Consider the following 18,225-nt stretch of genomic DNA (forward strand, 5'->3'; position numbering starts at 1 on the left):
ACTATCTCTGAATAAATTGTCTTGCTGAGTTAATGAGACCAACCAGGCTGCATCCTGTCATGTTGCCTTGGATAGATGAGCAGCCTGCTGTTGCTTGGTGGACTGTTATTGTCATTTGAGTTCCCATTTTTAAAAGCTTTTCTCACAGGACAGCCTAGATCGAAAGGGTTTGTCAACAACAAAGTATTTCTCTGAATAATCAGACATGGCTAAAGAATTGCCTGTTGACTGGTCTCGGTGAAATGGCTTACCACCTTGCGTATTGAATACAGTTTTTCTGCCAGTGGCTACACATTGATGACTTGGGAATGTGATCCCCTTTAGGGTACTTTTTGCTTCAATAAGACTCATATCCAAGTCCTTACCGTGGAAAAATGGCAAAAGATTCTGACGCACCCTTTTCTGAGCAGTAGAACAATATTTCATTTATAATTAGTCAAAATGTATTGAAATAACCTTTTACTGGTATATCATTGTTTCTCTCTTACTCTTGTTCGAATCTGTGGACTTTGTTCGATGGGAATTGTTATTTCTAGGGCTGGAGTTCATACCTGTTTGTTGTCTATTAGACAAGAGCTATTATGAGATTCCTTCCAATGATCAGCAATACCTCCTGGTTAGAAACATTCTGTTCCAGCTGGTGGCTTTAAGACAAATTTGAAGTTTTGCAGAATTCTCCAGGGGCAATGACTGGAATAAGTATTGTAATAATAATGTTGTTTATTGTTGTTGGTCACTTCCTTCTCATGGCAGGTACACATCATTTTATTTATTTTTGCTTTTATTCAGAACAATAGAGCCTGAGGCCTTGAAACAGGGGAACATGAGCTCTCTGGGCTTCACCAGCAAGGAGCAACGAAACCTTGGCCTACTGGTGCACCTCATGACCACTAATCCCAAGATCCTTTACTCACCTGTTGGCACAGAAGTGGACAAAGTAATAGAAAAGGTAAGACACCAGCAAAGCTATTGACTCTAAGGAAGCCTGGAATCTCATATCTTTCACCTATTCTAACTCCTCTCAGTTGGCAGAAGGAGCAGTTCAAAGCTGTGTTCTTAGTTATAACATGCACTGTGATTAGGAGCACGATTCAACAAGTACTTATGTTTTGAAGCACCACAGAACTGGACAGCAGAGAACAAGGCCATTCAACCCATTCTGTCCGTGCTGGCTCTTTGAGAGAGCCATTCAGTTAGTCCCACACACCTGCTTTTCCCCCATAGCTGTGTGATATTTTGCCTTGCAAGTATTTATCTAATTTCCTTTTCTATTGAATCTGTTTTCACACCTCTTTTAGGCAGTGCATTCCAGTTCGTGACACTCATCAGATAGAAATAGTTCTCCCCTCTGGTTCTTCTGCCAGATATCTTAAACCTGGTTTATGATCTTCCTACTGTCCTTACTAATATAATTCCTTGGCTTGACTGTTTGGGTGATGGAGCTTTGGACTGAGCGATAAGACGTAAACTGTAGACATTGCAGAATCTAAATGGATGACAGCATATGTAAAAGTCCAACTGTTCTATTTTGCTCAGATTTATAATGTTAATCATATTTTAAATTGGCCCTGTGGTAATTCCCAATTCTGTCTAACTGCATTGACATTATTGACTGGAAGGAGCTTTTTACCAATCCATCAAAATGGTTGCAACTTGCCCATTGAGCTACATCAGTCATTGAGCCTAAACGCCTTAATGATGAGACCGAGTGGTGACAGAGAGGGAAAGAAAAGGAAGCAAATCGCACCCTCAGGACCCCACTGCCTGACCAGGGGTCTGTGTGCCTAAAGATCCACAGGTTGTGAACCGACCTATTCCGTCACATGAGGAGCCACGTGTAACGCTGATTCAGCATCACTCTTAAAGCAAGCTGACAGTAACTGCAGCTTTTTGTAGCACTTTTAAAATCTATTTTGCAAATGCTGCTGCTTTGCTTTCGATTAGTAATTTCATGGCAGATATGTGACCACATCTGGGAAATCTACCAATGATTTTGATATTTAAGCACCACCAGGTCATTGACTAAAATACCCATTCAGCACTCAGTACATCGCTGTTGTTAATAGCTGCTTATCGCTAATGCATCCAAGCACATGGTAAGTGGAATCTGTCGATTTCGGAGGATTACTCTTACAAGTGCTGACACCACTTTGCAATGATAATGGTGTTACAGACATGCTCGCCGAGCTAGTGTGTTTGATTGTAGACGTTTCGTCACCCTGCTAGATAATATCATCAGTGCACCTCCGGTGAAGCGTTAGTGTTCTGTCCCGTTGTTACTTATATGCTATTTATATTTACAAACCAAGGCATATAAATAACAAGCGGGACAGAACACCAACGCTTCACTGGAGGCGCACTGACGATGTTACCTAGCTGTGTAATGTCATGGCAGGTACACATCATTTTATGTCTGCAAGTAAACATACTGGCTTGGCAAGCAAGTCTACAACCTCATCCACAATCCGAGCTACAAATCTTCTCAAAAGCTTTAATGATAATGGTTGCAATGATCAGAAAGCTCCTTTGTAGAAACACAGATTCCCTATAATGTGGGGGCAGGCCATTCGGTCTCAAATCCACACCAGTCCTCCAAAGAGCATTCGATCCCTGTAATCCCTGCATTTCCATGGCCAATCTACCTAACCTGCACATTTTTGGACTGTAGGAAGAAACCAGAGCACCTAGAGCAAACCCACACAGACGGGGAGAATGTGCAAACTCCACACAGATAATTGCCCGAGGCAAGAATTGAACCAAGATCCCTGGTGCTGTGAGGCAGCAGTGCTAACCATTGAGCCACCATGCCACCGTACTGAGGAATGAAAAATGGAGAATGTGCATGTTTGGTGCTAAAGTGTCTGGTGCTGAAATTTCAACGGATCTGGACATTTTAATAGCCTCACCACTCAAAGTCCACGGTTAGAGGCAAATATGTTAGAACCAATTAAGAAGTAATTGGAACATACAAAAAGGCATTGGCTTTAGAAGCTGGAAGATTGAGCTAAGATTAACATGCGTTTATGCCTGATTCCAGAGATAGGATGTAATCTAACCTGACACTCCAGGTCACACTGCCAGAGGTGCAGTCATTTGGATGGGATGTTAAAAACCGGTCCATCTCACGTGCTTAAAAGATCACATGGCATTATTTCAAATAGGGCAGAGACAAAGTACACTTTTCACTGCACTCCTGTACTTCTGTACTTGAGTACATGTAACAATAAAGCTTAAATCAAATCAAATCAAATCAAAGATGTTCTGTTTGGGGGTCTGGTCAACATGTATTGCTCAATCAACTGTACTTATAAACAAAACAAGGTATCCTGGCAGTTATCTGATTACCGCTGTGTCACTTTGTTCTCTATGAAATGACTGCTGTATTTCATACATTTTAACAATGACTGAACTTTCAAACTACTTTATTATCTATAAAGTGCTTTGAGACATCCCGAGGTCAAGAAAGGTACTATATAAATACAAGCTCAGTCTTCCTTTAAGATGAGCTGACTTTTTCAAGGGAAAGATAGGTAAATTTTTGAACAGTAGTGGAATTAAGAGTTATGGTGAGTGGGGGGGTAGGTGGAGCTGAGTCCACAAAAAGATAAGCCATGATCTTTTTGAATGGCGGAGCAGGCTCGAGGGGCCGGATGGCCTACTCCTGCTCCAATTTCTTATGTTCTTATTTACTGAATAACCTCTGTAGTTGTGTGCTGTTAGATGCAAATATTTAAGGGACGTTAACAGCAGACTAGCTAAACCAGACCACTTCAGATTTCTTTGGACTTGGTGCCTGACACTGTTCCACTCTTGAAAGACAGGAGAAGCTCTTGTTAAACTGGGGATAGATACCGAGTAACCTGCAATGCTGAACAGATTCTTCCTGCAAATGGGGTACCTTGATGTAGCAATGCTTTGCTTAGAGCTGGAGTGAGTAGTGAAGTTAATGCAAAGGTTGCTTTAAGTTGCAGATAAACTAATTTGGGCAGAGAATTATTCTCCATAACTAAACAAAGGCTGCTGAGCATGAGCTGCTAATCATTGATGGTGACAGATGGGATGTTGACTTAGAGGTTGAGTGTTGGAGATTTGAACATGTGGTGCAGGCAAAATGAGTTACATGTACCATTGCAATACAAAATGAAAATCAATATCACACAAGCTACTGGTTGTTCTGTTCATTTTGTAATTATTGAACAGTAATAAACTTACTATTTCTCTTGATTTTACCAAGAAAGTATTGCATTGTGCTTCAGAAATGAAAAGCAAAACACAAGGCAATCTTTATTAAAATAACCTTTATTTTATGTAAAGAGCCTGAAATGGATTTAATTTTTGAATTTGAAAAAGATTTATTTGGATAGGTGTGCATTGTGCAGTGCAAAGAGAACTGTTATTTCAGTTCGAAGATCGTTTTTCAAATCTCACCCAGGCTGACAAGGGGAAGGTATCCCTGTTTGATAATATGTTGAATGTTAGCCTGCAGAAGAAAGTGTTAGAACACAGGGGGAAATGGCCACACTTACTTTGTGTATGTGTGCTCGCTGGTCTGAGGCCCAGACAATAAAATAAGACTTTTCTGAAGAAGGGTGTAGGCTCGAAACGTCAGCTTTCCTGCTCCTCTGCTGCTTGGCCTGCTGTGTTCATCCAGCTCTACACCTTTGTTATCTCAATAAAATAAGACTGACAGGATGTCGTATGTCCCAGGATCCACTGACCATCTAGATGCACTTATGCTGCCTGTGCATAATGAATTGATTGACTTTTTTTTGTATTTAATAATCTGCATCTTTTCGCCCAGTGTCAATCTTTGCTTTTTAACTAATGCTTTGAAAATATAACTCGATTTGCATGCAATTGTACTCCAGTCCCTTAATCTGACCCTGTCAGTGAGTTTAGGACGGCTGTGTCCTGAAAACCTCTTCACACTTAAGTCGAATTTTGTCCACATGTTGTCCAAAAGCATCAGTGTACACTGATCATGAATGGGAAATGTTGACCGATTGTTCTTCCTAATGAGGAAGTACTGAGGCTGCAATACCTTTATGGCTCTGACAAAGGCCATCTATCAGATTAGACTGGAGATCGATCCTGCCCCTCATTCTGTGTGACAAAGCTGTTTTCGTATTAAACTCACAGCAATCAAGAGTGTTACTGAATTATTCTGAGGCAGAAGTGTATTAATAACTGAATAATGTTCTGCTCAGCTGTTTCTTGATTTTGGCAAAAGCATATAAATTTTATTCTGTTTTTTTTGGTTAAAACCTTGCACTTTAACAGGAACTGTTCTCAGTTGTCAATGATATAATTAACACAAGTATCAAACAGGAAATTTCAAATCCGGCAATGGTAAAGAGATAAGGTATGCTGTCCCATAGGAAAGAGAATAGAGTCAGAGAGTTATAGAGATGTGTAGCAATGGAAATAGATCCTTCGGTCCAACTTGTCCACACCAACCAGATATCCTGCATTAACATAGTCCCTTTGCCAGCATTTGGTTCATATCCCCCTAAACCCTTCCTAATCATGTACCTGTCCAGATGCCTTTTAAATGTTGTAATTGTACCAGCCTCCACCACTTAATCTGGCAGCTCATTCCTTACATGCACCACCATCTGCTGAAAAAGTTGCCCCTTAGGTCCCTTTTAATTCTTTCCCTCTCACCTTAAACCTATGCTGTCTAGTTTTGGACTCCCCTACTCTCAGGATAAGACCTTGACTATTCACTCTATCCATGCCCCTTATGATTTTTTAAACTTTTATGAGGTCACCCCTCCGCCTCCGATGCTCTGGGGAAAATAGCCCCAGCCTATTGAGCCTCTCCCTGTAGCTCAAGCTGTCCAATCCTGGCAACAACCTTGTAAATCTTTTCTGAACCCTTTCAAGTTTCACAACATCCTTCCTACAGCAGGGAGACCAGAATTGAACGCAGTATTGCAAAAGTGGACTGAGCAAGAAATCCCATAAATGTAACACCCTAAATGAACTCACAATACTGCAAAATGTGGCAGCCTGGAATATGCACTTGCATCTCAGTACTGTGGCTTGGTCTGTTTGGTCGTGTTATGACACAGCTCCCTGAGAGGTGGGGTTTGAACCAGAATCTTCTGATGCAGAGTTAGTGACTACAAGGTCCTCACCATCAACAGAAGGAATTACAGGCTACTCCCCGGAATTTCAATTCTGTTTGCTGGTTCGAATGTTACTTTGTGAAGTGGCAAAAGCAATTAGATTTGCTTTCCTAAGGGAGCAGTTTGAATGATATGAATTACAAAATAAAGCCTTTCATTTTATGTACTTGTCAGTGACTTTTGCAGCAGAGGGAGAGAACAAGCCACTGCTTACTGCAGAGCTCATAGAGATCGGTCAGCGCATATTAACAGAGGAAAATGGAGTCTGTGATTACATTTAGTGTTTCGTAGGCTGAGTCCTTGAATCACCAACTCCTGTTTATAAAATGGAGAAGGATAAACTGTGTACTGGAAGCTGTGTTTTCCCTTCCTTAACGGTACACTTGAGATACATGGCACTTTTAAAATGAAGGATCAGTTAGACGTCAAGTGGGCGAAATTAAGAGGAAAGTGACAAAGTTGTTTCTGTAAACATTGGTACTTGCTTCATAAAAATTCCATAAAAGGTACATGTAAAGCTTCTCTGAATCCCTTCAAGTTTTGCAACATCCTTCCGATAGCAGGGAGACCAGAATTGCACACAGTAATCCAAAAGTGGCCTAATCAATGTCCTGAAGCCACAACTCCTATATTCAGTGCACTGACCAATAAAGGCAAGCATACCAAACATTGCCTTCACTATCATGTCTACCTGGAACTCCATTTTCAAGGAACTATGAACCTGCACTCCAAGGTCTCTTTGTACAGCAACACTTCCCAGGACTTGACTATTTAATTGTATAAGTCCTGTCCTGATTTGCCTTTCCAAAATGCAACACTTCACATTTAACTAAATTAAATTCCATCTGTCACTCATTGGCCAATTGGCCTGTATGATCAACGTGCCATTATACTCTGAAGTAAACTTCGCTGTCCACTACACCTCCAATTTTGGGATCATCTGCAAACTTACTAACCATACCTCCTATGTTCACATCCAAATCATTTATATAAATGATGAAAAGCAGTGGACCAAGCACCGATCCTTGAGTCACATGCTGGTCACAGGTCTCCTGTACCATTTGAGTCAGTTTTGTGTCCAAATTGCTGGTTCTCCCTGAATTCCATGTGATCCAATCTTGTTCACCAGTCTACCATGTGGAACCTTGTTGAATGCCTTACAGAAGTCCATCTAGATCATGTCCACCACTCTGCCCTCCTCAGTCTTCTGAGTTTTTTGAAGAAGTAATGAAATCAAGTTAGTGAGAGACGATTTCCCATGCACAAAGCCATATTGACTGTCCCTAATCACTCCTTGCTGTTCCAAATACATGTAAATCCTGTCCCTCAGGATTCCATCCAACAGTTTGCCCACCACCAATGTCAGGCTCACCGCTCTATAGTTCCCTGGCTTTTACTTACCACCTTTCTTTAATAGTGGCATCACATTAGCCAACCTCCAGTCTTCTGGCATCTCACCTGTGGCTATCGATGGTACAAGTATCTCAGTAAAGGGCCCAGCAATCGCTTCCCACAGAGTTCTAGGGTACACCTGATCAGGTCCTTGGGCTTTATCCACCATTATGCGTTTTAAAATGTTCAGCACTTCCTTCTCTCTAATTTGGACATTTTTCAAGATGTCAGTATTTATTTCCCCATGTTTTCTATTTTCCATATCCTTTCTGCATGGTAAACACTGATGCAAAATACTTGTTTAGCATCTTCCCCTATCTCCTGTGGTTCTGCACTTAGGTGGCCTTGCTGATCTTGAAGGGGCCCTAATCTCTCCCTAGTTACCCTTTTGTCCTTACTGTATTTATACTGTATTCTCCTTAAGCCTATTTGCCGAAGCTATCTCATGTCCCCTTTTTGCCCTCCTGATTTTCCCCTTAATAATACTCCTACTTTCTTTATACGCTTCTGGGTATTCACTCAATCCCTGCTATCTGCACCTGACATGTGCTTCCTTTTTCTTGACCGAAACCTCAATTTCTCTAGTTACCCAGCATTCCTTCCAGCCTTGCCCTTCACCACAACAGGAATATACTGTCCCTGGACTCTCATTATCTCATTTTTGAAGGCTTCCCATTTTCCAGTCGTACCTTTACCTGCAAACGTCTGCCCCCAATCAACTTTTGAGAGTTTTTGCCTAATACTGTAACAAGTGGCATTCCTCCAATTTAGAACTTCAACTTTTAGATCCATTCTATCCTGTTCCATCACTATTTAAAAACCAGTAGAATTATAGTCACTGGCTCTCCCATTGACACCTCAATCACCTATCCTGCCTTATTTCCTAAAAGTAGGTCAAATTTTGTACCTTCTCTAGTTGGTACATCCATATACTGAATTTTCTTGGAGATATTAAATAAATCCTGCCCATCCAAGCCCTTAACACTATGGCAGTCCCAGTCTATGTTTTGAAAGTTAAAGTTGAAGTCCCGTCCCATTGCAACCCTATTATTCTTACAGATCTCCTTACAAATTTGTTTCTCAATTTCCTGCTGACTATTGAGGGTCTATAGTACAATCCCAATAAGGAGATCATCCTTTTCTTATTTTCCAGTTCCTCCTAAATAACTTTCCTGGATGTATTCCCGGGAATATCCTCCCTAAGTATAGCCATAATGTTATCCCTAATCAAAAATGCCACTCCCTCTCTCTTGCCTCCCTTTCTATCCTTTTTATAGCATCTATACCCTGGAACATTAAGCTGCCAGTCCTGTCTATCCCTGAGCCACGTCTCTGTATTTGCTATGATATCCCAGTCCCATGTTTCCAACCGTGCCCGAAGTTCATCTGCCTTACCTGTCAGGCCTGTTGCATTGAAATAAATACAGTTTAAATTTATCAGTCTTATCTCATTCTCTGCTTTGTTCCTGACTGACCTGACTGTTTGACTCCTTTCCTCTTCCCAACTATAGAATGGCCTCTCATCTCCCTTGGAGCCCCCCTCCACTCCCATCCCCAGCCCCAACTAAGAAGCTGTAGCAAATCTCCCTGCCAGTATATTAGCCTGCTTCTAATTCGGGTGCAATCTGTCCTTCTTACACAGATCACTTATACCCCAGGAGAGAGTCCAATGATCCAAAAATGTGAATCCTCTCCCCTGTCATGCATTTATCTGCTCTATCCTCCTATTCCTATCCTCACTGGCTCATGGCACGGCGGTTAATCCAGATATTACCACCCTCGAGGACCTCCGTTTTAAATTCCTGCCTAACTTTCTATATTCTCTCCTCAGAATCTCTTTTTCTATGTCATTAGTTCCAATGTGTACAATGACCTCCTGCTGGCCCCTCTCCTCTTTGAGAATATTCTGCACCCTGTCTGAGATATCCTTGATCCTAGCACCAGGGAGGCAACACACCATTCTGGTGTCTTGTTGTTGGCCGCAGAAACATCTGTCTGTGCCTCTGACCAGAGAGTCCCCTATCACAAGCGATCGCTTGGAACCTGACGTATCCCTCGTTACATTACAGCCAGTCTTGGTACCAAAAACCTGGCTGTCAGTGCTACATTCCCCGGGAGTCCATCAATCCCTACATTTTCTAAAACAGCATACTTGATGGAGATGGGGTTAGCCACAGGAGATTCCTGCATGACCTGCCTCCCTCTCCTACCTTTCCTGGAGGTCACCCATCTACCTGACTGTATCTGCGGTTTATCTCCCTCCCTGCAACTGCCATCCATCACACTCCCTAGCTCCTGTAAATTCCTCATTGCCTCTAACTGCAGCTCCAGCTGTTCTGTGCGATCCAACAGGATTCACAATCAAACACACTTCCTGCAGTCATAATCACCAGTAAGATGGAAACTCTCCCTAATCTCCCAAGTCTGACAGGAAGAGGACATCACTCTACTAAAGGCCATCTTTGCACATTAACAATCTATAGACCCAGAAAGTAGCAAAGTCTTACTGCTCTAAAGACACTGTTCCAGGCCATCTTAGTACCTTTGTTTTATATTTTTAAAGTTTAATGAAAAAAACAGATCTCAATAAAAACATTGAATCAAAAACGAACTCATTATTGTAGATTTGCAAACAAAATACAGGTTACACTTTTAAAAACTAGGCACTTAGCTCCTCCCCTGCTGTGAGCTCCCCCATACACGTTTCTCCAAGGTCAGCTGTGAATGTCACTGTTTGTTCATTTTTCTCAGAGACAAGTTATTTGGGATGTAGGCATCACTGGTTGGATCAACATCTAATTGCTATTCCTTAATTGTCCAGAGCTCAGCTGTGAGTTATCCATATCGCAGTGTATCATGTAGGCCAAACCAAGTAAGGCATGGTAGTTACCTTTCCTAAAGGGTATCAGTGAACCAAATGGGTTTTCATAACACTTGACAGCAGTTACCTGATCATCATTTGGCTAGCATTTCATTCAGTTTTTCTTAATTGAATTCAGATTTCACCGTCTGGCATAGTGAAATTCCAATCCATGCTTTCAGAACATTGGCCTAGGGCTCCAGATTATAGTACAGTAATGTTACCACGATGCTAACTAACCATTCCCACTCCCACCCTACCCGCACCCCCCCCGCCCCACCTTCCATCCCCCCATCATGGATATAGAACTCTATTAAAAGGTCTAGATATTGGGCTGTGGAGATGTTACTCACCTGCATTGGATTTCTTTTCCCAGAATTCTCACAAAACTAGTGTGAGCAATGCAAACAATCATACAATATGAAGGACCCCCGGGTAAATTAATCACCATTGTGAGTTTTCTGCAGTAGTTTGCAGAACTTCAAAAAGATTCCAGAAATTAAGCTGGCTATTTTGAGTGCAAGAGAAATAAAGAAACCTTTAGAAGTTTTGAATGGAACGTGTCTTTTAAAATTTATTCAGAAACTAACCAGACCAATCTGTCCAGCAAATGGTTTCATGTGTATTTTGAAAGCTTTTTCTCAGTAATTTAAGTTCTGGTTTCTCACCTAGTGGAATGCGTATTGTGATTATAAATACTTATTTTTGTGAAAAATCCATTTGCAGCTGTGTTGATGGGATTGCAGTACTGTGTTGTGACATATTTTGTCATACAAACATGCAGCAGCAGAGGGAGTGTGCGTGGAAGAGATAATAAAGTATCTGTCCTTAGCAGCTCCAGCAGTTCTCTTTCTAAATATCTTTGGCTGAATATATGACTGTTTTTATCTTAGGAACTTCGCTTATCACTCTAAAGTAAATCACGGGATATTTTTAAAACAATTACTTTTTTTAATGTTTTAAAGCTTGCTGTTTCTTGATAGATTTTTGTATTCAACAACGTGCACGTAAGTTAGAGAAAATTTCCGGTTGGGAGTGAGTTTTTTTAAAAATTTATTCACGGAATGTCGACATCACTGACCAGGCTAGCACTTACTGTTCATGCCTAATTGCCCAGAAGGCGGTTAAGAGTCAACGATATTGCAAAACCCTTTCCAAATGGGTGGGATTTTAGACCAGAATCACTGGTTGTGCCTAGAGTGGGAAACTATCTTTATTAAGTAAAGCAGCAAGATGAAATGGACTGTATCCAGTTCATTACATCTTATTACACTCCCAGAGCAGTTTCTAAGTGATCTTTTGGTAAGTAGGCAACATAGGTGGCGTCTAGTATCTCATTGTCCCTCCATTTGCTGCTCCCGCCATGCAGTCACTAAATTATCCACCATCCGTTGATTTTTCAATCACATTAAAACCACATATTCCTCAGTTAGGCTGTCTAAAATATGTGAAAGGTTTTTTTTTTAAGCAACAATTATAAAATTTTTAAAACACTCTAAGGCATAATTTCTATTAAGCAATGCTCGAGTGAGTTTGAGTGGAAACTTGTGGGGTGGTGGGAGTGGGTGGACAGGAATCACTTTGGGAAATAGATGGAATTTTGGACTTCTTTGCTGGAAGCACCATTTGTACTCCACATGGGAAAATCTCTCTGACTTGCATGTCCTTGAAGTGAGGAAGAAGCTTGCCATTGAGCCTTTTTCTCATTCATTCATTGGACTTGGGCATGGGTGGCTCGATAACATTTATTACCCATGGTGGTGAGCTGCCTTCTTGAACCGCTGCAGTCCTTGTGCTGTAGGTGGACCCACAATGATGTTAAGGAGAGAATTCCAAGATTTTGATCCAGCAACATTGAAGGAGTGGTGATTTATTTCCAAGTCAGGATGGATGAGAGGCTTAGAGGGGAGCTTGCAGGTGATGGTGTTCCCCTTAAATCTGCTGCCTGTAACAACATCTTGCACAAGGAGTCTTTTAACATGGACGTGTAGCTGGTACTCCATTCCGGCAGACCAGGAAACACTCCTACCCTTACCGCCTGACTTGGGTGCCTCAGAAGGATTTACAGGTTGACAGTTGAGTTCTAGGGGAAGACTCTGAATTCCTGATTTTCTGTCTCAGCAAATGAAATAACTCAGACACTGGTATCCTATCACCAAGTCATTCTTTATTCACTCTCACACAGTACACTAGCTGTGGTCAGCCAGCACGGTGACAGTCCCTGAACTGAGGAGATTCTAAATCACCTGTGGCCCAGGGTTAACAACAAGGATCTCATAGTCAATAAGGTCCAACTGGTTCTCATCACTTCATACCCCCAATCCCCCCAAGTCCCTGTAAGTCCGTGATGTAGGCCTGGTCTTTCTCTTGTAACTTTTCCTGCTACGTTTTCACCCCAAGTCCAGTTCCTCTGTACTGGACCATAGCCAATCTCTTGCATCCAGAGCGTCTTGAGAGTTTCCTCCTCTTCTGGTGGTAACAGTAGCAAGGCTGCATCTGTCTTGGACTCTGAGGTTTCCCTGACACCAGGTGGAAGGAGAGAACCTACCATTTCTGCCAAGCCTTCTGGCTTTTCTGATGGGTCAGGTATGGGTTGCTTCTGCCCCATTTGTGAGGTAACAGCTCTCGGGTGATCCACTTGTTTGTTCAGGACTGTATCACCTACCCAAACTTTGTAAGTCATGGGATCTGACCTCGCGTCGACCTCACCTCGTACCCATACAGGGCCATTTCCATGGTTCCGGCACCAAACTTCAACCCCCAAATTAAATTGCCTCTCTCACTTAGAGGAAGCATTTGGTCGGCATTGGCGTTCCTGCTGCCGTTTCACCCCCACCCATTCCCCCAGGGAATATCAGGTGTAACTTGGTGCAGGGTCTTCTTCCCATCAGCAGCTCTGCTGGAGCTATCCCCCTTGTTGCATGAGGCCTGATCCTATCATCAAACAGGAACCAGGACAGTTTGGTGTCAAGTGATGCTGTAGGCTGCTTCTTTAAGCCTGCCTTCAACGTTTGGACCACTCTTTCTGCTAGACCATTGGATTCTGGATGGTATGGAGCTGTCCTTGTGTGCCAAATGCCATTCATCTTAACCTTGTCAAAAATGCCAACACAGATTCCCCCAGTTCTCTAACAGCTGAACAAAACTGATAGCATCTTAGAATTAGAGGAGGTTTGGGCATCGTAATATTCCTTAACCAACTCTGTCAATTCTTGAAAGGTTTTAGTTACTGGTGCCTCTGGGGAAAGTGAAGCCTCTTAAAACTGAGAATACTGTGTGTCCTCAGGCAATCAGAAGGATTACTCATTGCTTTTCATCTGCCCCAGTGTCATTTACCTGGAAAAAATATTGCATTGTTTCCACATATTGGGCCCAATCTTTCACAGCAGGATCAAACGAGTCAAGTTTCCCAAATAAAGGCATGATGCCAGAATGCTTACTCCAAATCCAAAGTGACTGTTGCAAGCTAATGTTCTTCAGGCACGTACTATTTTCTCCCGTCACCACTGAAATAACTACACAGAGGCTAGTATCCCGTCACCCTTTATTTACTTGTGCATAGCACACTGATTGTGGTCAGCCTGCTCGGAGTCAGTCAGTTGAACTGGGGAGATTCTAAATCCCCTGTTTATATTTGTCAGCCAGGCCTTCCTGATTGGGGTTGTTAACCTGGGCCAATCAAGGACCACATAGTCAACAAGGTCCACGCAGTTCCAATCAGTACAGAGACACGACCCATCTTGCCATAAGATCACCGTGTGGGGAAATCCACCCCTTGGGCATTGGAATATCCAAAGACATGAAATACAATTTAACATGACAATGTATTGCCTGTACTTTGCTTCTCCAGAGGGAGGTCCAGTAACATACAGACAGGGACACTCAGTTCTTCAAAGGTTTCGTTGTCAATTCGCACCATTGGCAACAAAAACAGAAATTGCTGGAAAAGCTCAGCGGGTCTGGCAGCATCTGTGGAGAGAAAATCAGACTTAACATTTCTGGTCTGCCGACCCTCCCTCAGAATTCACACCAGTTGGCTTGTTGGGTTCGAAGGAAGCGTGTCAAGATAAGGCCAGTGTTTGACATGGCTATTAGTTACTGAAGCTTTGACCTATATGATGGAGTTGCTTATTTCTTGTATTATGCTGAACGTAAATGCAACTTTGAGCCTCCTTGAGGGAGGGCACCAGAAACACGGAATCTATGGCAGAACATTCTGACATTTGTCAGATGCTAGAAAAAGATAAGAAATATTCTGAAATTATTCAATTCAAAAATAAAATAGTTGGATACAAGTATGAAAGAATAACTCCATGATATATTCTGCCGTTGCTCTTTTGCATTATCAGAGTACTTACTGGGTTGAAAGTTCAGGTTCTGTTAATGGCCTTTTCTGGCTGATACACAGCTTAAGAGATGAAGGAGGCTTTGATATTTGAGTGTTTATTGTTGCCATTGTGCTTCAATGAGGAAGTATCTCAGTGTTTGTCAAGTGTTTTGGCACTGATTCTATCAGAGGAAAGGAGCACAATCATTCACATCTTCATAAAATGCCCGTTTGGCAACTCTACTTGATTTTGAGAGATATTTTTAATTTGCCGTGTTCAAGTCTAGCTTCGAAGCAATCTGAATGATGCTCTGGCTGATTGCACCAAACTGGTATCTTTTTAGAAGTCAGCAGACATGGTGGAAGAGCATAGATTTTGTTGCTAGGTCAGTAGCAAGCAGCCATGTAAGATTACTTCTAGGACTTGATTCAGATCTAGTTTTTCATTGAGGATTACACTGGGTCACATAACTTTCAATGGTTTCTGTATCTTAAGGAGTTGAGTTGAGTAGAAAATTTATTTTTCTTTGGTTCTCAACAGCATTCGTCTTTTTACCGTGTAATAAATTAGTCAAGTAATGTATAACCTTGGCCTCAGATTGTATGTTTATCAATGTCAACCAAAAGCAATGGAAATAATGTGATGGCATGTCATTATTGGACAACTGGAAAAGGCATTTTTGTTAGATACTGGAGTGTTCCAGAATTACTTGCAAATTGAGACAGGTAAAGATACATTTTATTTCATAGGCAATGAAGACTTATTGAAGTAAAGGTAAAGACGCCATAGTCTTACCAGACCATAAAGCTGCTCTTTCATTAAAGATATGACAGACAGTGGTTTAACCTGAGGGTCACCGTGCCTTAGGTGAGGGGAGAGCTTGAGAAGGAGAATCCTTCATGGTAACCTCAGCCAGCGCAAGAATTGAGCCCACGCTGTTGGTGTTGCTGTGCATCACAAACCAGACATCCAGCCAACTGAGCTAAACAAACACTGACTCAGAAACAGTACTAGCAAGTGACCTAATAGAGAACAAAAAAACTTACATTGACATTGTGCTGGCTGTGATTTCTGGATGCTACAAAGTGCTTCATAGCCAACAATGCATTGGAATATAGTCACTATTGTAATGCAGAAGATGTGGCTGCCAATTTACTCACAGCAAGCCCTCAGAAACAACAATGCGACAATGACTTGTAAGCTTGGTGTGATGCTGGTGGAAGATTAATTATTGTTCACTTTGAAAAAGTGCCATGAGATCTCTTACAATCACCTGAGAAGCGATGGATGAAGCAGGAATACTGGGGGTTGGCTTGTAGCTAGGAACCTGCGCATTACATAGACTTGTAATTTGCAAAATAATAGATGTTTTAGAGGTTGCACAATATTAGCCTGCAAAACAGAATGAAGGTATCTTCAAGCCCATTTTGGTATATGCGAAAGTCGCCACATGGGAAACGTGTATAAGTGGAACAAATTTGGGAGATAAATTTGCAACAGGCGACTTACAATTTGACTAGTTGGATTCATTCATGGCCCATGATACCCATTTTGAAAGTGTAATTTCTGCATTTCATTGGAAATAAAAGGTTACAATCGATGATATTAATGTTAATTGGATGGCTGTGATTAGCCAAGCATGATTGACAAATCTGTTGCTCAAACACTTTCTAAACGATCCAGTCAAGGATATGGAAATTCAAATCGCTTGTCATTAAAATTATTGACTTGCAGGAGTGGATGGTGTTAAGATTAAAGGAAATATATTTGTGGACAGTGTTAGGAACATAGAAATGAGGGTAGGCCATTCACCTGATTGAGACTGCTCCATCATTCAGTTAGATCATTATTGATTATCCACCTCAACTTCACTTTACCACAATATCACCATATCCCTTGATGTGATTAGTTGCAGAAATCCATTGACTTCTGTCTTGATCTTCAACAGCCTCTCCAGCAGAGAATTCCAAAGATTCACCATCCCCCACAAAGTTTAAAAAACACCTTTCCTCATCTCATTCTTAGATGACAAAACCCTTATTCCAAGACTATATTCCCTTGTTCAGGAGTCATGGGGAGTACCTTATCTTCTTCCTCCATGTTACTACCTGTGAAAATTTTGTAAGTTTCAAAGAGATTCTCTTCTTTGTGAACTGTAGCGAACACTGACCCAGTTTCCTCAATTTCTCCTCATAAAACAATCTCACCACTCCAAGGGTTAGTCTGGTGAACCACTTCGGCACTTCCACTATGGTAAACATACCCTTCCTTGGATAAGGAGACTAAAATTGTGCGTCATACTGCAGGTGCTTTCTCACTAAGGCTCTGTACAGCTGCAATGATGCATCTTCGCTCCTGTACTTAAATCCGCTTGCAGTGAAATTCGGTATACCACTGACCTTGCTAGTTGTATGCTGCACCTGCATACTAGGTCTTAGTGATTAATGAGCAGAGATTCCCAAGTCTCTTAATCACTCACCTTTTAAGAAATATTCAGCCCTTCTGTTTATTTTTTCCCCACCAAAATGGATAACCTCACACATAATTCACAGTATAATCCATCTGGCATGTTCTAGCCCATTCCCATAGCCCCTCCAAGTCCCCTTTATACCTCCTTGAATCCTCTTTCCCATTTCCACTCCCATCTAGTTTTGAGTCATTAAAAATTTTCGAAAAATTGTGATTGAAAGTATTTGCAAACTTGGAAACAATGCAGTTGTTGTCTGCATCTAAACATGCATAAAGATAATGAGGGTTTGTGTGCCTAGCACTGATTCTTGCGGAATCTTGATTATGATCCATTATCCATGCTCTTTGTTTTTTGGCTTGGTGGTGATACATTGATATGAACTGGGAATTAGTTAACAGACAATGTGCTCTAATTTTATTTACTAACCTCCTGTGTGGGACCTTAGTAAAATCCTATTGTAAATCCAGCTACATTACATCCTGTGGCTCTCCTTTATCCATGCTACAATTAATGCTCTTAGAAAACTCCAAGTTTGTCATGCTTTCCATTTCATAAATCTGTGTTGACTGCCCAGTATTACCATTCCATTCAATATTAACAGTGTGGTCAAGGGAGGTCTGGAGTCCCAAGACAAGGGGATTATCATTTGGGAGTGGGAGGGGGGTGTGGGATGGAGATTGGGACCAGGGGGATGGGGTGGGGCAGGATTGGGAACGGAGGAGGGGAAGTATGAGGACAGAGGGAAAAATAGGGCCCTGGGAAGATAGGCAGGTCAGCGTCGGGATGAGGAGAGAATCAGAAGGGTCGGGGGAGGAGAGAAAGCTTGTGGGGTGTGGAGAAGAACAGGAGAGGCCCCTTCAATTCCTACCCCCAGCCCCCCCACAATGGTTTGATTCCATGTACATATGCATTTCCGATAAGCACAGATGCTCTGATGTTACAGTGTCAACAAACACTGCCATATAAATAAGTGGCTTAGCAAATGATTTCATTGATGGAAATCAGTTCTTAACATCGCCTGTACAAATAAAAGATCGTTTGCTT

At 41.8% G+C, this 18,225-nt stretch overlaps 1 protein-coding gene across 1 annotated transcript in view; it reads left to right on the forward strand.

Moving 5' to 3' along the window:
• The first annotated feature begins 791 nt into the window (after nt 1–791).
• LOC125488259 (ATP-binding cassette sub-family A member 2-like) overlaps nt 792–18,225 on the forward strand; it is a 30,881-nt gene continuing 13,447 nt past the window's right edge. Inside the window, exon 1 of the mRNA XM_048621188.1 lies at nt 792–949. Coding sequence (XP_048477145.1) covers nt 824–949 — 126 coding nt within the window. The 5' untranslated portion in view covers nt 792–823. The remainder of the gene's footprint in view (nt 950–18,225) is intronic.

The sequence above is a fragment of the Rhincodon typus genome, unplaced genomic scaffold, assembly GCF_021869965.1.
Source record: "Rhincodon typus isolate 14 unplaced genomic scaffold, sRhiTyp1.1 hic_rhity00000093, whole genome shotgun sequence".
NCBI lineage: Eukaryota > Metazoa > Chordata > Chondrichthyes > Orectolobiformes > Rhincodontidae > Rhincodon > Rhincodon typus.